This window comes from Trichoderma harzianum (assembly GCF_003025095.1).
Source record: "Trichoderma harzianum CBS 226.95 unplaced genomic scaffold M431scaffold_14, whole genome shotgun sequence".
NCBI classification, from domain to species: domain Eukaryota; kingdom Fungi; phylum Ascomycota; class Sordariomycetes; order Hypocreales; family Hypocreaceae; genus Trichoderma; species Trichoderma harzianum.
The window spans coordinates 788,826-810,377 of NW_020209262.1; the positions used below are offsets into that span (position 1 = coordinate 788,826).

A 21,552-nucleotide genomic window follows, 5' to 3' on the forward strand; every position below is an offset into this window, starting at 1 on the left:
GCATTAAAGCGAAATGTAATTCGCTTCAATCAAGATGACACTGACTGCTATGAGTACCTGATCCAGTAGTTTTCCGCCCCCTGTACGCTAGGCGGGTGCTAAGCTTATCCTTATCTTATCGGTGGCCGATAATCCAAAATTTCTTCGACAAGTTGGTCCCGCCAAGGCGAAAATCAATCCCATACAAAATCGCCTCCATTGCGTCCCAAGCAGTCGCAAAAATGGTGAAAAGAAAGGTCGCGGCGCTCGAGAAGATCGATGCGGACTTGTATGTTTTGCTGAATCAATATGCGCCTCTATCTCTTGTTGTGCTAACAATCATGGCAGCGCGAGTCTTCAGTACAAAATCCGTCGGGATCCAAAGTAAGCTCTTCATCGGCTTCCGCCCGCCTTGAAGGACCATCGCTCACGTTGTTCTAGATCCTACAAGGACGATTTCCTGAAGCAATGGGAGCAATATGAGGCTCAGCGCGAAATCTTCTTCATGTCGCCGACGACGGCCGCCGCCGACTCGGTGGAATCCTTCCACAACATGATCGACCTCATTGCGCACGTTGCCGACTGCTACCCCGAGGAGACGCGGACGTTTCCAGACGATTTGAAGGCCATTGTCTCACAGAATCACGAAACCCTTCATCACGAACTGAGAGACAAGGTCGTCGGCAGTCTGGTGCTGCTGCGCCGCAAAGAGGTCATCGATTCCACTAGCCTTCTGACAACGCTGTTCCCAATCCTTGTGTCCTCGCGAAGCAAGTCTATGCGAGAGATGCTTTTCCAGAAAATTCTCAGCGACATGCGCAATTCGAATTCCAAGTCCACCAACCACCCGCTGAACCGAACCATTCAGGCCGTGCTTTACAACCTCGTCACAGCAGATCGCTCTTCACCAAGGGCCATCTGGGCTATCAAGCTGACGCGCGAGCTGTGGAAGCGACAAGTTTGGACAGATGCGAAGCCAGTCGATGTCATGAAAGAGGCGTGTTTGGCCGATAACGAGAAAGTTGTCATTGGATCTGTGCGATTCTTCCTGGGAGGCGACAAGGAGCGTGAAGAGCTCGAGGACGAAAGCAGTGACGAGGAGATTGATCTGGCCAAGGTGAAGCATCAGATTACCATCAACAAGAAATCAAGAAAACAGAAGCAGGCGTACAAAAATGCAGTCGACAAAGTCAAGAGACAAGAGAAGAAAAAGTCAAAGCCTCACCCGCTCAACTTTTCGGCTCTACACTTGCTACATGACCCTCAGGACTTTGCTGAGCAACTATTCACAAAACACCTTCAGAGCACAAAGAACAAGCTTTCGCTGGATACAAAACTACTCGTTTTGCAGCTCATCACCAGATTAGTCGGTCTACACAAGCTTACCATTGTGCCGCTATACTCTTGGTTCATCAAGTACCTTACACCCAAGCAACAATCCGTCACATCAATCCTCGCCTCCCTAGCACAAGGTGTGCACAACCTGGTGCCCCCTGATGCTCTGGAGCCTCTTATCCAAAAGATTGCGAACGAGTTCGTCTCTGAAGCGTCGGCGTCCGAAGTCGCTGCCGTTGGTCTGAATGCCATTCGTGAGATATGCTCGCGACAGTCTCTAGCCATGACGGAGACGCTGCTGCAGGATTTGGTCCAATACCGCAAGAGTAAAGACAAGGGCGTCATGATGGCTGCCAAGGGACTTTTGTCTCTATACCGAGAAGTCGGCGCAGACATGCTCAAGAAGCGAGACCGAGGCAAAGATGCCACCATGGGCATCAGCTCCGGCTTGATGAAGCAGCGCAAGTTCGGAGAGGAAGAGGTCGGCGGTATCGAGGGTCTGGATCTCCTCGCCAAGTGGAAAGAGGAGCAAAGGAAGCGAAAGCGCGCCGAAAAGGGCCTGCCAGAGGATGGAAGCGACGTCTCCGGCGACGAGAAGGATAAGGATGAAGATGGCTTCAACTCTGATGAGTGGGAGGTTGGTTCAGAAGACAGCAGCGACGAGGGCGAATGGATCAACGTGGAGCATTCTTCAGACGAAGACGAGCCAGCTCCCAAGAAGCGAAAGGGAGATGAAGAAGATGAAGAAGACAATGAAGAAGACTCAGCCGCCGAGCTCGAACGCATGACCAAGCTCGCCACAACCACAATCCTCACCCCCGCCGACCTCGCCAAGCTCCAGGAACTCCGCGCCGCAGCCTCCGTCCAAAAGGCCATGGGCAGCAAATTCCGCAAGAACAAACACCAGCAGAACCCCGACGGCCCGACCCACGCCGACGACGGCCTCACCGCCGAGAACATCGAGGCGCCCATCCGCCTCCGCAAGCTGACCAAGGAGGAAAAAGTAGCACTCGCCAAGGAGGGTAAACCGGACCGCGAGGAGCACAAGAGCACGCAGGCCATCCGCAAGTCCAAGAAGGACGCCGCGGGGAAGAGCACGAGCAACAGGGAGAAGCAGCGCAAGAAGAACTTCTTGATGACGCTCGGCAAGGCAAAGAGCAAGCAGAAGAGGAGCTTGGTGGAGACGAGGAAGGTCTTGAAGGGGCACGTGGAGAGGAGTACGAGGGGAGGAAGGAGGAGGAACGGTACATAGATGTAATGCTGTTGGACTTCAGATTAGGATATGGTATAATAGGGGATGATGAATTGTTCTTTTCAACTTGTTGTGAAACAAAGCGCATTGTTACATATATAACTTTGGGATTAGACAAAGAAAGAGAAATAGAAAAGTTTGACGTGGACACAATGAAGCAGCACAGAGTGAGAGTCAAGTTGTAAAGTTATGTATTTGCCATGAAATCATTATATGCATAACATGTGTCCAACGGAAAAGCTGGTCACAAAGCAAGCGACGATACTGGTATCCAAGAAAACTCATCCATCCAATTTAATAAACCAAAACCACCTTGTCCCATGTCCCCACGCTCTACAACCATATTTACTGAACAGTAGTGACCACAGGCTTCTCATGGTCCATCTTCTCCGCAATCTCCTCATCGTTCGTGTGGCCCTGGGTGCCAACGTCAGTCTCGCTAAAGGCATCGACGACATCCCGGTACGCGGGCACAAAGTTGACGCAGAAGGCATACGACCAGGCCACGACGAGGAAAGATAGGGGCACGACCATGCTGATGCCGCTGCCGTGACGCTCTGCAGCCACAAAGGTCAAGGGGGGTACACAGGCACCACCGACAACACCGCCGACGATGAAGCCACTACCACGCTTGGTGTGTCTGCCGAGACCACGCATTCCAAGGGCAACGATGGTGGGGAAGCATACAGACTCGAAGAAGAGGACAACGTAGAGCATAGCGATACCGGTGTCGTTCTTTTGAGTAATGGCCGGGCAGATGAAGATGATGCACATGCTGATGAAGAAGAGGAAGATCCATCTTGGCTTTACAAACCGCATGATACCACTTCCCGTAAACCGACCGATGGCGAAAGCGGCCTGGGCACCGGCAAACAGCTTAGAGCCGAGACTGCTCGAAGTTCCTGGTTTAGTAGCCACGGCATAGTTGATGAAGGAACTGGCGATTGCAACCTGAGCACCGGTATAGCAAAACTGGGCAAGCGCGGCGTGGAAGAGTCTGTACTGCTTCCAAAGTGGCTGGTCATCTGAGCTGCCGTGGGCCTCTTGAGCCTGGAATGCCATGTCTAGAGAGCATTGCGTTAGCAGGATGCGGTAGGAGGGGTTGTATTGCAGATAAAGACTCACCGGCATTCGTAATCTCAGGGATCTTAGCGAGGAAGAATAGGGTCGCCAAGAGGAGGACAAAGACAACAATGGCCAGGTAAACCCATTGCACGTTCTGAAGCGCACGCTCGTCGCTGAAGTTGAAGAAGACGTATGAGCCAAGAACGGGAGCAATCACTGTGCCGATACCGTTGAAAGCCTGGGAAATGTTGATTCGGATCTCAGAGTACTTCGGTGGGCCGCAGACTGGGGTAGATCATGTCAGTGGGGATGGACGGAGAGGGGCAGGTTAACCATAATTGAGTTAGACGACATCGCGTCACATACCTGTGATGAAAGGATTGGCGGCAGTCTCCAGAGAGCCAAGACCATTGCCGATGATGAAGATGGAGGCGCAAAAGCCTCCAAACGACTTGGCCTTGATGCAGGGGATGGCGATGGCAGCGCCTACAGCGTACAGGAAGAGACCCCAGATGAAGACGGCTCTGTATCCATAGTGACGGAGAATCCAGGCTGCGTGTCCGAGAGAGGCCAATGGATATGCGCTGGACAATCTCAATGTTAGCTTATCTGCTTGGCAAAGCGCGACGGATTGCGCAGCGAGATGGGGAAATTTACCCAAAGTAAGCGGCTTGTAGACCAGAGGAACGCGCCTGGTCGATATGGAGCGTGTTCTGGAAATGCTTGTTGAGCGTGTCGAGCAGGCCGTAACTGAATCCCCAGAGGAAAAACAGGACGGTGACGAGGGCGATTGGGAAGATGGACTCCCTCAATGTGAGCTCGGCAGCTTTTGTGCGGCCTTTGTCGTTGGCCTTGAGCGACCTGGCCTTGAAGAAGGATGCGACGCCCATGGTGGTTGATTCCTATCTGGCGGGCCCTACCAAAGGGAGAGAGACGGAAGTGAAGAGAGAGAGAAGAAGAAAAGAGGTGAAGTTGCCTGGGATGCTCTCAATCAAGGCTGCGTTTTTCGTGCTGGGAATGCGACCCTTATCACTCAATTCGGTCGACCAGCCCCTCACATCACCAACCAGGGTTTACTTTGACTCGTAAAGAGGAATTTCTTGTATGGCCTGCATCGTATTGTAGCGTTTCCTTTCCCTGGCAAAATGTGGACATGATCATCCGGACCATTACCGGCCTCATACTCCAGGTTGGTACTAGCCCAGCCGCCCTAAAAAATCCCGTCGGCAAAATCACTCCTCCAAATAGCACATAGTGTTGTCTGTAGCCGCGTCCTTTAAAGTGTAGCGTCCAGTGAGGCATCTTGTTCACATGGCAGAGAAATTACCCGCAGGTCATAGAACAGACGAAGAACGTGGCTCTCTTGCTGTGGCGCCGCCCGGCTGTTAGGCGGCCCCGAGGGAGAATTCTCCGCGATGATAGCGGTTGAATCGTGTCCGAGGCCATTGCTAGCAGGCTTGATATTCACCTAAACCTATACACGCAAATAAAACACCCGTCAGCCCGCCTTTAGCAACTCTGGAGAAAAGGCGGGGCTCGTGGTGGAGATGTCTGGGCTTGCTGGGGTAGAAGGAGGCGGGGAAACAAGCAGGACTGGCCATTGGTCTGAAGCGAGTCCTGGCATCCTTGAGATGCTGGGTCTCGAGTCAATGCTGGCCCGAAATCCTGGAAGTCTGGCCGGCGGGTTGGCTGCAGAGAGCACGAGGAGGATGGGCCGATGACGGTTGTGTTTAGTGACAGTGGCTGTTGGCCGACGGCGTGCCTCGTCCCAGAAGCGAAACCACCCCGGATATCACAAACCTCGTCACCGTGACACGACCCCCCAAGGCGAACCTGCCGCTGTCTCGGCTGTAATACTCGCAGATTCTGTGCGGGGGCACACGTATTGCAGCGTCACGATCTGCTGGCGCTAGAAGCCGTGGAATTTTCCACCCAGCAGGACAATAAGGAACAGTTTTCCCCTCAAAGTTCGTGGGGAAATCAGAGACTGCTCCAAATGGTCTGCCGTACCATCCAACCATCTGCCTGCATTGCCACTCACATTTGATAACTTGTGGCGTCCGGTAGCCGCGTTTGGCCCCCCCTGCGCTTACATCTTTTCCCCGATGTCCTCGCGGGGGTTGTGGATTGGCTAAGAAGCATGTGCCGGTTAAGCATAGCGGCGTGCGGAGGTGTTAGCGAAATGGCAAATCTCGCAGCTGTTTTGTTCCAAACGGTTGGGCGGACAGACATGCAAGTTATTAACAGGCAGAAGATAAGAGGCATGATGCGACGATATGCCGGCCAACAGCGTGCTCGGTCAGTGCCTGAGGTTGCAACCGCAGTACACCCTCCAGTCCTCATCACGTGAAACCTGATTTCCCAGTCTTTTCTCCTTCCCCAGTACCAGTACCTCTCATTTGTATCTCATTAATACCTAACCCATGTATGAGCAGCTGTAGTCATTAGAACAGTACGCCGTCTTGTCTAATTTTGTTCCCTTGACGGAATATCTATTGGGCCGTCGTCAGAGGCTTTTCGGGTATTTAATCTGTGGCCGACTCAACGTCTCTGCTTCGTCCACCTATGAAAGCTCCCGTCGGAAAGGACCCGACGGCTCCAAGTCCTCCTCTCTTCCCCAGATCTCCAACCCCAACTCCAGCTCTAGCTCCAGCTCCAGTGTTTTCAGCCCCAGAAGCAGGTCACGGTTCCGGGGCCCCGGACTACTGGCTAAATTGGTGAAGCCCTGCGTTAAGCTGCCGCGAGGCGTGGCGTTTTGGAACACCAAGAACCGAGATGCTAAATGGACCGTCTTGGCTCTTCAACGTGATCGACACGCGGCGACCGACCATTGAAGATTTACTAGATCACATGTGCGAAGGGGACTATGCCAGCCTTTGTCCCAATCAAGCCAAACAGGAGAAGCTTCGCTCGGCTCGCCCACATATTGAGATCGACTATTGCATCGTTCTACTGCAATCCGCTTTCCAGGGATGGGTTACTCTGCTTATAGCTGAACAGCGCAAGGATGAGGCGCAAACGCTAGATATCTTGAGATCGGATGATTTGATCGCGTGGTGTATCTGGCTGCCTTTTCACATTCTCCCGTCGGCTATCTTGGGTCGAGACTCTGCGCTTGGCATTATTGCTGCTGCCTGTTAGTCATCGAGTTTGATTTCCTCTGCCAGATGTCGTATATCGTATCCCGACGCTCTAATTCCATCCGTATTATTATTGAATGCCAAATGCTAATATTGATCCCAATGTCCTGAATTTCATTTTGGCTTCGCCGAGCTCCGGACGAGAAAGGTTTGTGACAGAATGTCATCGGACTGACTAACACGCGAATTATCTCGTCGGTTAATTATAACATTCATTAAATCAATCCAACGATGCTTCATATCTTCTTTAAGCCTTCATTATTCTTGCATGCTCCGCAACTCCTCTTTTAGCCTACCAGAAGCTCCTTCGGTAGTCTGAACTGACCGTGAAGTAGAATCAGGCGTCGTCGAATAACTCTGACTCGATGGCCAGACTCTTCGGATATATATTGATACGAAATACGACCTTATTAATTACTACGGGCTGAGCTATTGAATTCTATCTTACCGAGAATATCTTTCACAGAAGTGTACCGCCTTCTCTCGGTGCGAATGAACCAAATTGGATCCCGGCGGGAAATAGCGATATCTCAAGCAGACCAGCTTGGCCAGTTGATTTAGCTACTGTCGTGTCTTTTTCACCTTCGCCGGCGCTTACGAGCTGATAAAATATGGATCATGGCGACATTCAGTTGAACCCGTCCAAGATTTCGCTCTTTTTTCTGTATGACACAGCCGTGAGACTGGTGGAAGCGGACGCAACAAGAGATGTTCTCAGCCAAGTTCTAATTACAGTGAAATTACTTTCTTTCTACGATGTCTCGCGACTAAAGCACTACTAAAGAAATTGTGCCCTCACCACGGAGCGAGTACTCGTCGTCAATAAGTCCTCATCCGATCTGGCGTGGTTATTCCCTTTCCTATCTCCCATACAAGTCGAAGTTGAAGCATTGGACACTCGGAAGTTTTACTCGCGACATCCTTAGGCGATACTTCAATTACAACGAAGCCCAGAGCTTGAACTTCCGTCTCACTAGTCTCATGGTTTAGCAACGACCACGCAAATCCAACTTCACTCTGCGATACAATAGCCCCTAACAGCGGAAGGCGAACGAACAGCTACAACATATGATATACTTTATGATTTACCAAATGTGTATTCAAAGTATTCGGCACTCTATAAAGAAGTGACAGTAAAATTAGAGATTGTCTGGCTAGTACGTAATCTATGTCTACGACGCCGCGACGACCAGAGTGTCAACGAGATGCAGCAAAAGCCAATGTCATCTACCTGGTTTCTCAGTAACTATCACTATTTTTTTGTGGTATCTGCTACTATAACCACCTCAGTCTAGTATTTGCTACTATAGCTGCCTTCCTCTAGTATCCGCTACTATCGCCATCCTCTTCTAGTATCTGCTACTATCACTACCTCAGTCTAGTATTTGCTACTATCGCTATCTTCTTATAGTATCTGCTGCTATTGTGTACTTAGTATATGAGGAAGATATTGTAAAAATACTTCTATGCATTATTTCTTGTGTAATTTGGGATACGGAATGGTATTTAAGAAGTTCAAAGTATTCCACATTCAAGACCTATCTATATATTTATAGGGTAGAGATCTACTCCGTGGATGTTATAAAAGTCGTAAGATAGAGTCTAATTAGACAGCCTGTATAGTCCTTGGGTGCAGAATATCAGGCGATAACATGTGCTTTAACCCCGGGGCCCTTTTGGTAGTGTCTGCGAAGCGCAGACGGGCTCGACAACGGAGTACCCTGGAACCAAATCAGACCGCGTTCGTAAACTGTCTAAAATCAATCCTTATATGAAAACAGAGATAATCTTGCTTATCTCGCCAACGATGATAAACTTCGCCGGGCATGATAATGGCTGCGCCTGTTGCCTATAATGGATTACTAGTAAGAGCATGGTCGTAAATAAGTAAGGTTTTAATTCTAAAATATATAGGATTATGCTTTAAAGGTGGCATGGCGTCGTTCTTTCGGTGATTGCTGCTGTTTCCGGCAAGATACTGCTGGTATCCCTCTCTATCTTTGTATGTCTGCGGTATTGCTTCGGAAATGATGACGAAAAAGATTTTGATTGGTTAGGAATTTGTTCAGAAACACGTTTTCTCTAACTCGTTGGTGATGTTGTTTTGGTGGAGATGTGCGACCGAAAAAAAAACTTCATTTTAATGTGTTTTAATTTTAAAGCTAGGTACCATATATATTGTTGATAATTGAGAAAAGACGACTTATAGTTTTTCTACACAATGGTATTCTTATCTGAAATCTCCATCGCCGAGTTAAAGCTGTGACGTGAGAATACTAGATATTGAGATGACCCACCGCGGTGAGCCGGGAGCCGCCATGGTGGGGCGCGGGGCTCACCGAGATCAAGTCCGGCGCTTTAATTATTTTTTTTTCTACCATGAACCAAATTCCAGCAACAGTTGATGCTTCCGCCTCAGCCTTGCCGAAATGTCGAGGAATACAGTGCAGCCCAATGGATGGGTTGCAATCAGACTACCGAGCGAGGTGACGCGTGTTCTTCAGGTGGTTCCCAATACGTCAGTCTCTCTTCTCTCTCTTCTTCCTCGTACCGCTTTGATGGTGTGCGACTGACCAGCTTTCCAGAACCATTTCTCTCGGCAAATATGGCTCGTTTCCGAGCAATCTTATAATCGAACGGCCCTACCATCTCACTTATGAGATTCAGGACAAGCGCGAAGGCGAAAGCTTTCCCCGATTACGAGTCGTTCCCGGCACAGAACTCAATGCCGATAAGCTCGCCGATGTGAGCGCCACAGAGTCCGCCGAGGGAGACGACGTTATCGAACCGGCGAATGGAGAGGAGCTCACGCTTGTCGATGAGAGCGGCAAGGTTGTCGCACGGTCGAACCGCGAGGTCATTGACGAATCTGCGCGCCAGACGCTCACAATGGCCGAGATTGATCAGCTGAAGAGGGAGGGTGCATCGGCGGGCAAAGAATTGATCGCCAAGCTGATGCTCTCTCATACGGCGATTGATCAGAAGACGGCATATTCGCTGGCCAAATACAAGCTCCTCAAGGAGAGAAAGTATATGCGGCGGTTTACTGTTCTGCCTCTGGACGTAGCACAGCTCGGACAGTGGATGCTGGTTGAGAGAGATGCCAGCAAAGTCATGGAGATGCGACAGGAAATGATTGGCTTGCTGGGATGCTGGGCTGATGTACACTTTGGTGGCCTGCCAATTGAGGGTGCACAAAGCCCGCATGGTGGGCGATGGCTGGCTGTCGATGATACGGGAGGTCTGTTGGTCGCGGCTATGGCTGAGAGAATGGGGCTATTGCACGCAGAAGCTCCAGAAGAAGAGGGCACATCAACAGATGCCGCCCAGCAGGAGCAGAACCCAGAGCTGCAACCCAACGAGGAGGCGGGCACAGCGGCGGCAGAGCCTGCCAAGGCACAGAGAAACAGACCCAAGCGGCCTCGAAAAGACGACCTAGACGACCACTATGCTCTTACAAACAGCATCACCCTCATTCACGCCAACTCGCAACCCAACCTCTCTCTCCTCCGCCACTTTGACTACGACTTCAGCGATCCCAACCCTCCATATCCCTACCACCCGCTCTTCACCAATTTGCTACCAATCTCCTGGCTTCAGCTGCTGGATCCTGAAGCAGATCCTACATATGCAGAACCAGCACCAGAAGTAGACTCCGAGACCCTTGCATCCTGGAAGACCAACCGGCGCGCAAACTACCACCGCAAGCGCCGGCGATGGGCTCGCACCCGCCAAATCGTCGACGCGACTCGAGCGGGTGGCTTCTCCGGCCTCGCCGTGGCAAGCACCATGGATCCCATCTCGGTGCTGCGGCATGCGCTCCCGCTCCTTGCCGGCGGCGCACCCGTGGCCATCTACTCACCGACAATCGAGCCCCTGACGCAGCTAGCGGACTGCTTCAGCATTAGCCGACGTGGCGCCTGGGTGTCGAATCCTCCGGCTGAGGCAGAGGGCAAGACGACGACGGAGCTGGAGAACTGGGCTGGCACGCCGGATTTCCCCATCAACCCGTCGCTGCTGATCGGTGCGCAGGTGCAGACGAGCCGGGCGAGGAGGTGGCAGGTTTTGCCTGGCCGGACGCATCCGTTCATGACGGAGAGGGGCGGGGCGGTCGGCTTTGTGTTTACGGGATGGAGGGCGATCCCTGCGGAGGGTAATATAATGGCCAGGGGCAAGTTCCAGAGGAAGAAGCCGAAGACTGGGTAAAAGTTACGTACGGCTAGTTGTAATAAAGATTATAGAGGCCAGTGGCCATGTGTGACAAACAAGTGAATAGAACATATGAACACTCCTTGAGAGTTGACGCGAATGAATCCCCATGACGATGAATAAATATGTATTCAGAGCCAGGTGCGATCCATGCTCTCTCAAGTTGCAGTAAAATAGTATATTGACCTTCTAAATGCCACCAAGCAACTCCGCTTCTCTTACAACGACTTGTTCATGAACTTTCTCTTCGTGAAGCTCAACCACCACTTGCTGGGCTTGGTCTCATCCTCCTCGTACACTCTAGCTAGTAACCGGGATGCAAGCTCCTGTCGGACCTGCGCCATGTACAGCTTAAGCTGCTCTGCGTCCTGCCTGTCTCGAGGGGGTTCGTACATCTAAAGGAGTTGGGGGTAATGCGTTAGCTCCTGGAATCCCGGACGAGCTTCGTTGCGTTTAAGGTCTCGAAGAAAGTTGGACATGAATTGACAAACCTGGTTTAGAGGGAATCCCGGGTCTCCAGGAATAGCAAAGTTGAGATCCAGCGCCAAGTTGTTGACCTCCTTAGCAGCATCGCGAGCCGAGGCATTGGGCTTGATCTTCTGCAGGCAGTCGCTCACGAACCAGATGCCGTAGACGAGCAGGCGGTCAGCGGGGCCCTTGATCTCAAAGTTGCGGAAGAAGGTGTTTGCGCGGAAGAGGCGCAGGACCTCGTCGAGGATGTCGTAGCTCTCGCTCTCGATCTCGGGGGACTCGTGGGCGGGCAGCGGCGGTGACGGGAAGGGCAGGACGTAGGCTGGGCCGCGGGTCTTTGTGCGGAGGGGGAGGAGGGGGAAGTTGCCGATGAGGCGAGGGGGGTTGGGGTCGGAGTTGAAGTCGGAGTTGTAGGCCTGCGAGTTTCATATCATGGTGCGAATTAGCAAAAAGATTTCGAGGCGAGGGCGAGCTGTCTTTGAAAGAGTCGGGAGAGATGATGATAGGCCAGAGGTCATCGGTAACCAGGAGAGGTCCCCGGTGACAGCTCCGGTGCGAGGCCGGGAGACGAAGGTCGGGGCTGCTTCGACGAGGATCGGCAGGGTAATGGACGTACCGGCATCTTGGACAGCAATGGCTCGACGCTGGGATGGGAATGAGGCGTCAAGAAGCAGAAGTACGAGATGGTCTGCGCTGGTTGGTTGGCGGGGCTGCGCTGCTCCTAAGAGGCCGAAGCTGTCGTCAGTCAACGCTGGCAGCCAGAAAGTGGGGACACGAGTACTGTACAGCACTGTACCTATTCTAGCTTAGCATCCCCCTGCTGAGGTAATCGTGATGCCTTGCCACCTGTGCCACATGTCCAGGCAAACAACAAGCCAAAAACACGCTAGCACCGCCACTCAACAGCTGGCTGCCTAGCATCACGTGAATTCGCTCACTGCTCGCGCCGCCCACGCCCTGCCGGAACGCGCCTGTTGCTGACTCTGGCCGTGCAAATGGGGGGCGTTTTGTTGCGGCCTAACAGAATACATAACTATTAATTGCCTGCGCGGCGCGTGTCTGCAGCCTCTCGTTCAGGACTTTGTCTCACGTTTTGTTCACTCTGGGTTCATCTTGCAAAGTCTCCTTTTTTTTGTTCCCTTTTCTCCCTCGCTACCAGTTTTTATTCTATTTTTTTTTACAAGTTCATTTGATCCTCCCTGCAAACAAAGAACCTACAGGCTTGCTCCTCTTCCATCTCCAAATTCCTCCTCATCCCCGGTCTACTTTTGCGCTTGGTGGCTTTCCGCTAGCAAACCCGGGTACTATTTGGAGAGAGAAGAAAAAAGCAAAGTTTGCGGGGGAATTAAGCAGGGAATAGGCGTGCAGCCATTTTTTTTTCTTTGTCGCGTCACAGCGGGGGAGGGCCTCATATATTCGGAGTCCGGACGCACGGTAAGTTGTGATTCACGCACTGAGAGATGCTCATCTGAGGGCCCATCAACCTCGCCCCGTTCTATCATGTCTATGTATTAAAAACAGCCTCTTTTCGCGCGCATCTCTGGCTAATGCTTATTCGCAGCTCCATGTTTCTTCAAAGCGCCATCGTGGCCAAGTTGCGTGCTCTTGTGGACGACATGACTCCATCCGGCAGCCCCTCCATGCAGGCCTCATCCGGCACCAGAGAAGAAACCGAGAGTGTGCCGGAGTCGCCTGAATCGACTCCGCCGACAACACAGAGGCCGAAGCTGGCAGCATCACCACCGCCGCCATCGCTTCCGCCGCGACCTCGTCCAGCACGGCGCATAGGCCGAATACGCCGCCCGAAGAAGGGCTCCCTGCGTGACATCCTTCGCCAGAATGCCGGAACTTCCCTCTTCTTGCGGCCCATAGGTTGGACGGACCTTCATGCTAGCCTGCTTGGTGTCCGCTTCTGTGAGCTGCCAGTCTGCGACACGCCGCGGCCCTGCACCTTGCCGGGCTCTCCGCCAACGCAGGGCCACATGCGACCGTCAAACACCATCACCAAACTGAGCGAGGCGCTGACGGAAATTCTGGTTCCCTCCTCGTCGCTACCAAAGCCAACATTCACAGCTGTCAAGGCCGTCTTGATGACGCTTTGGCCAGCAGCCTTTGCAAAACCGCAGCTATTCCCAGAACTCAACATCTACTTCGGCGACAAAGTTTATTATGACGCCGTCAGAGTGCAGGCCATGTGGAACTTTCCTCCATCTTCTGCCTTGTCATCACAGAGCTCTGTCGCTACAGTGGTGACCCGACCTGCTGAATCCTATGGATCCTCGTCATCGACGACACCTCACTCTACTGCAAACTTGCCGATGTTATGCTACATAGGGAAGAATCAACTGGCGTCAATACGTCAAAATATCTTTCGTGTGGCTGTCGGTCCCGATAACAACCCCAACATCCCTGTCCAACGACTACAACAACTCCGGGGGAAGCGTCTTATTCCGGCAGATGCTGACCAAGATCCGCATTTCGTTGGTATTTTTCTGGCCATGGCCCAGCGCCATTTTTACACCGCACCGACACAGATATTCGCAAGAGAAACGTATTGGCCTCGAAAAGGCGACTCTCGCCGACCCGACTTTCAGGATGTCAAGATGAGGATTTTGACTCATGATACTGAGACTTGCGAATTCCTGGTTTATACGGGACATGTTACGGCTAAATTCCTCGAGCGATTTTACGACCCATCCAGCGCGCCGTGCGACGAAGATGGTAACATTGAGGGAATGAAGATTGAGTTTGCTCGGGTCCCCATCTGGCCAATCCTCGGATTACGAGAACGACTGGGCAAAGCCCTCGGAGAGGATATTGTGGGCTCGTTTGACCCAAATTATATGGAGACGTGGGAAGAAGACAGTCCTGCATCACAGTCGAGACCTGCAGAATCAGATGCCAGAGTTGCCAACATCAAACGAAAGCGAGGAACTCCACCGACAATAGAAAGTTTGGAGGAAGAATCGGACGAGGATGAGGCCAGCATGGCTGACAAGAAGCGGTGCTTGAGCGGGGAAGGAAACCGTGTGGGCGTGGTGGTATGAGAAGAGAAGAAAAAAGAAAAAGAAAAGGGAACACAAAGAACATGGTAAATTTTAATTGGCGACGCTTGGACGTTGCCGTCGGCGTTGGGTGGGAGGCTTTATGAAGATGCATGATTCAACATAATGGGTAGAAAGGGAGGGAGGGTTGTACACTAAGACAGGTTGGCGCTGGCAGAAGTCAGGTCTTCGAAACGGATTGGAGGTGTTTTATGAGGCTCTTGGTTCTCACGGATTTCAAGCTGAAAGACACATGGACTCGTCTATTTATAGCGAGACGTATAATGACAGCGCTTTTGCTCTTTTATTTCTTCTTCTTTGGTTTGTAAGATGCACACTGATATCACGGACGAGGGAGCACGTCAAGTTAGGTAGGCAGCTTTAGATACTAGGTAGCATGGGCCAGATGTTATACACGGCTTGAAACATCATGACCAATTTAATATTCCATGAATGTACCATGTCAAGATAACAATGCATTCCTTGAACAAATTTTCATTTCTAAGCGATTCATCTTATCTCCCATGATTGACTTATGCTCTGCGAGCATGTGAACGGCAGTTCTTGTGGAACTGAAGCGACATCGGGAGATTTACCGGTGTAGCATCTCGGAGATTACATCGTTACGCACGACGATACGAGTATCTATACAGCCAAGAAAGATTATCGTGATACACCATCTACCATTACGTGAGATCTTTCCAGAAACTGACGATATTTACGGTGAACTCTAAGCTGTCGTGTTCGTATAAGTCAGAATACTCGAGGTTCAAAGACACAAAGACATGTGAGTGGTAAGGTGTAAATCTCATACCTGATCTTGGCGGCTTGGGTCTTCTCTCTCCCGCTTCATTGTTTCCACTTACTCATCCTTCAACCCACAACTATAAGCTCACAACCTACAATACCTGTCAGCAACACGTGAATCGATCTGATAATATCACCGAAAGCGACAAAGTACTCGCAAGTCAGACAGCTGCTTGCAAGGATCAGATCAGCAGGGCCTGGACACTTTCCGCTAAGCTTGGCGCCCGTGGCTTGTCGGCATCACCATGCAGCTGCATCTGCACGTCCCCAAGCTGCCAATGACATCTGTCGATCATGAACAAAAAGCTCTAGCCTCAGTTCTGAACATGCTATCCAATAGCATCGAGCGAACGTTTGACTCCGCATCTGCCATCTCGTGCCTGAGCTGACACTAATCCACTCCTCGCTAAGGACGGTGGTGTGCCACCCCAGAACGACAGACCTCGGCTCCTAACTCCATCGATGCTTATTTTCTGCGTCTTCTAAGCTTCTATCACCCTCTTTTTTTCATGTGCTCCCAATTTTGCTTGAGGAGTTGTCAATAGCTCAGCGACTACTATGACCTAAGCTCCCAATGGCCCCCCTGTTAAGGTCGTACTAACACCCCGCATTCTGTCTCCCCCCCACGGGGAAATAGGCATAACTCGAGAGCCTCTTTCGCTCTTCTAGGCAGCTCATTAAGAGAAATTTACTACGTACTTTGTCAAAAGGCGGGGTGAAGAAGCATCTTCACAGAATCAGAATCAGCAACTCGGCCGAAGCGGCGACTAAAACTAAATTCACTGCCGCTGTGCTTTTTTGACAAGCTCCACATGAGACGGCACGGGACCATCAGTGCGCGGCAATGGGGACACACCAACGGCCCGTCTTTTTTTGTCTTAAGACAGAAATGCAGTGTAGCCCTCCCTTGTAAGTTGTATTCGACCTGGGCTTGGCAAATAGTCTTCTTTGTACGAATGAGTGGGCGACCGCTTTTTGCAACGGTGATGAAGATGTTGACCTTTCCCTTTTCAACACTCGAGCCGATGCATTTCGGGGCTCAGCTGGAGATGTAGTACAATGTCCCCCTCCCTGCCAAGTCGTGTAAGTTGCTGGATGGGTGGAGATGGTTTATGCGCTCATGAAGAGACTATCCGGAGAGGAGAAGGGCAAGCCGGTGCTAAGAATTCTGTGAAATGTCGAGATGGCTGGTTGGGACTCGCGATGCCCCCGCTACAAGGTTTGCGGAATGGGTGCTCGTACTCGTACACAACTGAACTATATAAACGATATCGAAATCCCCTCCATTTATCTGCTGTCTCATCAATCAATCCTCTCGCCCTCTCTTCCATCTCCAGTCGTTTGTTGAGTCTTCGACATGAAGCTGTCTAGAGCTCTTCCCGCCCTCCTGGGCTTCTCTTCCTTGGTTGTCGCAGCCCCAACTCCAGAGAAGGTTGAGAACACGATTGAGGCTCGATCCCCAGTCAGCGTACAGATTGCCTCTGGAACCATTGTCGGTAGCTCTATCGCGGGCATCGACACCTTCAATGGAATCCCTTTCGCTGACCCGCCAGTTGGCAACTTGAGGCTGGCTCCTCCCCAGAAGCTGTCCAAAAGCTTGGGGACCTTTACCACTCCTTTGCTTGCTCCCGCTTGTCCTCAAATGTTCGTTTCCACGGGCTCGTCAAACATCATTATCAAGCTTCTGGGGAGCTTCCTGCAGTTTCCGTTCCTGCAGCCCATCACTGGTCAAGAAGATTGTCTCAACATTTCGGTTCAGCGGCCCAAGGGAACCAAGGCGGGCGATAAGCTGCCCGTTGCCTTTTGGATCTTCGGCGGAGGATTCCAGCTTGGCGCTACCGTCACATACGACGGTTCTAGCCTTCTCTCTTCTGCTGTTTCTCAAGGACAGCCTTTCATCTATGTGGCTGTCAACTACCGCGTCGCTGGTTTTGGGTTCATGCCTGGTGCCGAGATTCTCAAGAATGGCAGTGCCAACGTGGGACTCTTGGATCAGCGTATGGGCCTTCAGTGGGTGGCGGACAACATTGCAGCCTTTGGCGGTGATCCAGACAAGGTCACCATTTGGGGAGAGTCTGCTGGCGCCATGTCCGTCTTTGACCAGATGTTGCTGTATGGAGGTAATGCCACATACAACAACAAGCCTCTGTTCCGCGGTGCCATCATGAACTCTGGAACCGCTGCGCCTGCTGAGCGCATCGATTCTCCAAAGGCCCAAGCAGTGTATAACAATGTCGTCAGCAAGGCTGGCTGCAGCGGCTCATCGGATACTTTGGCGTGTCTTCGCAAACTCCCGTACAACACGTTCCTCAATGCTGTCAACTCGGTCCCGAGCATCTTCTCCTACAACTCTCTCGGCCTGTCTTACCTACCTAGGCCAGATGGTGTTGTTCTCCAGGATAGTCCTGACGCCTTGTTAGAGCAAGGAAAATACTACCCAGTACCCATGATTGTGGGTGACCAAGAGGACGAGGGCACCTTGTTTTCCGTCTTCCAGAACAACGTGACCAGCACAAGCAGTCTCGTCGGCTGGCTGTCTGAAAAAATGTTTTCCAACGCCACAAAGAACCAGCTGACGGAACTGGTCAACACATACGACACAGCCATCTCCAGCGGCAGCCCCTTCCGCACGAGCATCTTCAACGATCTCTACCCAGGCTTTAAGCGCACGGCAGCGCTCCTCGGCGATCTCACCTTTACTCTCACCAGGCGAATGGAGCTCACCGTGGCCTCCCAGGTCAACCCCAACGTGCCCAGCTGGTCGTACCTCTCGTCATACGACTACGGCACTCCGTTCTTGGGAACTTTCCACGCCTCGGACATTATTCAGATCTTTTACGGGATATTGCCGAACAATGCGATGAGGAGCACGCGAACGTATATTTTCAACTTCTTGTATAATCTTGATCCGAATGTTGGTGTGAAGGGGTATGCCAATTGGCCGAAGTGGGCTGATAACCAACAGCTTATGTGGTTTGAGACTTCGAATTCGCAGAGTCTGTTGGCTGATGATTTCAGGGATGATAGTTATCAGTGGATCGTTAAGAATAAGGACGTCTTGCGAGTGTAAAAAGGGAAAAAACGGTGATGGAAAATGGCATCTTTGGGAGTTTGGGATGAGTGAAGAATGGGATGATTCATTTGTATATATTGACGGTTAAATGACTCAACGGCCGAAAAAAAAAAAAAGACATTTAAGCTGTCCCTATTTACCTATTTTGAAGTGTTTCTCTCTCTCGTCACATTGGCTTTGGGGGCCGACCTCGTGGTCGTCCTTGTTTAGGTGACTTTTTAGCTTTGGTGATTTTATAGGTAGTTTTAGGAGGCCGACCTCGCGCCGGAGTTGTGTCAGTTTCTTTTGCAGCTTCATTTACAATTTCCTTTGCAGCTTCCTTTGCAGCTTCCTTTGCAGCTTCCTTTTCAGCTTCTTTTGCGACTTCGGAAGCTCGCGCAGCTTCACGAAGACTTCGATTGCGTCGTCGTGTTTCATTTGACGTGTCCCGTCTGATAAACTCCGTAGCTGATTTAAGGAGGAACCATGCAGGCGTGATAGAGTTGAGGTAAGCCAGTTCTTCGTCAATTAAAACGGAGTCTTTCGTGTCTAAATCTGCATGAGGGTCAAGCGAGGTATTACCGCCGTCGAGGGGGTTAGAGTCAACTTTGACCGAATCTTCATCGGGTACGTCCATGTATGCCGTCGTAGCATTGGTTTGCTGAATAACCCCTTTGGCAGGGTTTTTCGTCTTCTGGTGTCGGGTGTGCCACGCTTCTAGGTGCTTCATAACGAACGGGCGATGATGGTGCACCGCGAAATCCTGAATTTGGTCCACTATGCATATCAGATCAAAGGCTCGACCCCATTCTTTAACATCTCCTTCCCATATCGTCTCAACCATCTGTTTTTGGGCTCGTAATTAGTAATCTTGATCAAGGCGACAATGAGTTCAGGGCTTGAGCTTCAGACTGTTCGATAGGACCACTTACGCAGTCGTTCCGCATATTCCAGGACACGAAGACTTGCCAATACGAACCGCAGGATGTAAAAGCAAAGAGCTGATACTTGGAGCTCTCTTCCGTCTGGTACTCGGCAACGTTGTCAGGATTTCGAACCAAGTCATCTAACATAGCAAGGTATGTCCGGCAAGCATGATGAATTTGATCCTCAGCCTGGGTGGAATTTATTGCTCTTTTCTTGGCTTCATAAACTGCAAAAGGAAACAAGAGCTCAGTTTTGCCCCAGACACCATCCACAATGAGGCCACACTGAGGATCGTGCATCATGGATTGCAAGTCGCCATCCAGAAGCCGCTTATCAGGCTGCATAGTCGTATGATCCTCTTTGCAGTCTGGTGTATCGCAAATGTATCCACGTTTGAGAAAAAAATCATCATAGCTTCTTAAACCAAATGTCGCATCTGGAATTCTTTTTTTAACAGTCTTTTTCCCAGCCTTGTCAACGTCCAAAAACTCGTACGGTCTTTTATCTCTAGAGTAAGCTTCAAGTTAGTATGCGGCGGGTTCAGTATTAGCCAGGACAAGTTGAGATCACTAACATTCGGAACCTTTCGTCATCATACAGCAAGCCAAACGCATCGTTCCAGGCGGACACTTCCCAACTAAACTCAGAGGACGAGTAATAATGATTGGAGATTGCTCGCTTTTTCAATTTAGACGCCCTTTTGTCAAGCTCTTCTTGTTTTTCCTTGCTTAAGGTCTCTCGATATTGTGGTATATTGAGATTGGGGCAGAATTCGGCCCAAAGATTTGGCATTCCTTTGTTTCCCAAGAAGAGGTTTCTCATGGAGAGGGAGCCCATAGATATGATGCTACTCGAGAACGGTTCGGGCACCAATGGCATGGCGCGCTCTCTTGGCATTTCCCTGCAAGATTGTAAGATTCTAGCTTTGGGGGATTACCATAGGTAGACTTACATATTTTAAGTCAAATAAGCACTAGAATCCTAGATTTTATTCCAAAAAATACTTAAGTCTCTAAGCATTAAAGCCACGACCTTTGCAGGTTACTAATAAATTTCTCTTCTTTCTTTCCCAAGCCGTCTAGAAAGAGAATGAAGAAGATTTATATAGCGACCGCATAAGTAGCTAGAACTGTATATATATGTGACAGCCTATGCATCTTGTTTTTATTCTAAGTGAGCAAAAGTGTTGGGTCTCTATAGCGGCCTCGTACTGCTCTTCTAAGCGCCAAGGTGGATTGGCAAGGCGGTTTTTGTATTGAAGTCTGTTTCAGATAATTCCAAGCCTTTGCATAGCGGGGTCCTTTATGGAGTACATTGACAGGCACCGTCCTAACAAAATCTTTATTGTCAGAGGATGCGACTTTCTTTGTCGTCTTACTTACGTTACTTTTGGTGTTTTAGCGTTGCTACATATTTGAGATATACTAACCTGCGCTCCAAGCTGACCTAGGTATATTAGATCCGTGCTCTGAATTACGTGGGTCGCAACATAGGAGACTCTCGGATAGAAAGAGTTAGAAAGGTACAAATATTTCTAGGAAAACAGCTGCTATTTAGGCCTCATAAGCGGTCCCATCATGCAGATGTTGACAGTCTCTGCCTCATTTTGGTGATTGAGGCTCAGCTCAGTTGGGGCTGAGCACTTGTGCATAGGGAGCCTTGTCCATTCTCAGTTTCGCAATGCCATGTCATTGTAAACCAATCATTGTCCACAGAAAAGCCCATTAGCCTTTATAGCAGATATTACTACTAAGTGGCATGATTGCAATGATGGGCTGTTACTCGCTGAGTTATTGGCTGCATATGCAGCCAACTATAACGTTATAACAGAGCGCTTGGTTTGCAGTACCATTTTTGCTTCGCAACAAAGAAAGAGATGGCTGTTAAAACGAGTAAATGTCTGCTGCTGAAGATGACCTTTAGAGAAAAAAAACTTTTTTATAAGCCCATCCTCGTTGCGAAACTCGTAGTTGAAATACGAAAAACCGATCAAACCCTTCTTGACTAAAAATACGTTTGAAGAGAACGTAAACTATGCGCCAGACTGCGCCGGAAAGACAGCTTCAACGCATTTGACCTGTTTGTGAGATAAAGAAAAGCACCGAAATAAAAGCCCAAAAACACTGGCTATCCCCAATTCAACGCCGTACCTAGGCATTCTGCGTTTCGACTCCCTCTCCGTTGAAATCATTAGCAAAACGAACGCGTTTGGTGCCTCGCGCAACCATGTTACCCATCTGCGTCTGGAAGGCGGAAGTCAAAGATGCCTCC

The 21,552-nt window shown here is 50.5% G+C and overlaps 7 protein-coding genes across 7 annotated transcripts; 4 read left to right on the plus strand and 3 right to left on the minus strand.

Annotated features, from left to right (window-relative positions):
* Positions 1-221: 221 nt before the first annotated feature.
* M431DRAFT_9247 (hypothetical protein) lies at positions 222-2,566 on the plus strand (the record flags this gene model as incomplete). Its single annotated transcript, XM_024924363.1, has 3 exons — positions 222-268; positions 328-363; positions 421-2,566. The coding sequence occupies 3 exons, from the start codon at positions 222-224 to the stop codon at positions 2,564-2,566; spliced, it is 2,229 nt and encodes a 742-aa protein (XP_024770252.1).
* A 345-nt stretch (positions 2,567-2,911) lies between these two features.
* Positions 2,912-4,521, minus strand: M431DRAFT_499394 (hypothetical protein; the record flags this gene model as incomplete). Its single annotated transcript, XM_024917794.1, has 4 exons — positions 2,912-3,630; positions 3,692-3,916; positions 3,998-4,215; positions 4,289-4,521. The coding sequence occupies 4 exons, from the start codon at positions 4,519-4,521 to the stop codon at positions 2,912-2,914; spliced, it is 1,395 nt and encodes a 464-aa protein (XP_024770253.1).
* A 4,652-nt stretch (positions 4,522-9,173) lies between these two features.
* On the plus strand, positions 9,174-10,977 carry M431DRAFT_124528 (hypothetical protein; the record flags this gene model as incomplete). The annotated part of the gene is made up of 2 exons (XM_024912221.1): positions 9,174-9,289; positions 9,357-10,977. The coding sequence occupies exons 1-2, from the start codon at positions 9,201-9,203 to the stop codon at positions 10,975-10,977; spliced, it is 1,710 nt and encodes a 569-aa protein (XP_024770254.1). The 5' UTR covers positions 9,174-9,200.
* Positions 10,978-10,995: 18 nt separating this feature from the next.
* M431DRAFT_541537 (hypothetical protein) lies at positions 10,996-12,073 on the minus strand (the record flags this gene model as incomplete). The annotated part of the gene is made up of 3 exons (XM_024921099.1): positions 10,996-11,375; positions 11,472-11,867; positions 12,068-12,073. The coding sequence occupies 3 exons, from the start codon at positions 12,071-12,073 to the stop codon at positions 11,199-11,201; spliced, it is 579 nt and encodes a 192-aa protein (XP_024770255.1). The 3' UTR covers positions 10,996-11,198.
* A 1,018-nt stretch (positions 12,074-13,091) lies between these two features.
* M431DRAFT_95659 (hypothetical protein) lies at positions 13,092-14,498 on the plus strand (the record flags this gene model as incomplete). Its single annotated transcript, XM_024924727.1, has 2 exons — positions 13,092-14,316; positions 14,350-14,498. The coding sequence occupies 2 exons, from the start codon at positions 13,092-13,094 to the stop codon at positions 14,496-14,498; spliced, it is 1,374 nt and encodes a 457-aa protein (XP_024770256.1).
* A 2,161-nt stretch (positions 14,499-16,659) lies between these two features.
* Positions 16,660-18,372, plus strand: M431DRAFT_9252 (hypothetical protein; the record flags this gene model as incomplete). The annotated part of the gene is made up of 1 exon (XM_024924370.1): positions 16,660-18,372. One exon carries the CDS (start codon positions 16,660-16,662, stop codon positions 18,370-18,372), a length of 1,713 nt encoding a protein of 570 aa, XP_024770257.1.
* A 169-nt stretch (positions 18,373-18,541) lies between these two features.
* M431DRAFT_485942 (hypothetical protein) lies at positions 18,542-20,178 on the minus strand (the record flags this gene model as incomplete). Its single annotated transcript, XM_024916342.1, has 3 exons — positions 18,542-19,198; positions 19,287-19,788; positions 19,856-20,178. 3 exons carry the CDS (start codon positions 20,176-20,178, stop codon positions 18,542-18,544), a joined length of 1,482 nt encoding a protein of 493 aa, XP_024770258.1.
* Between the last annotated feature and the right edge of the window lie 1,374 nt (positions 20,179-21,552).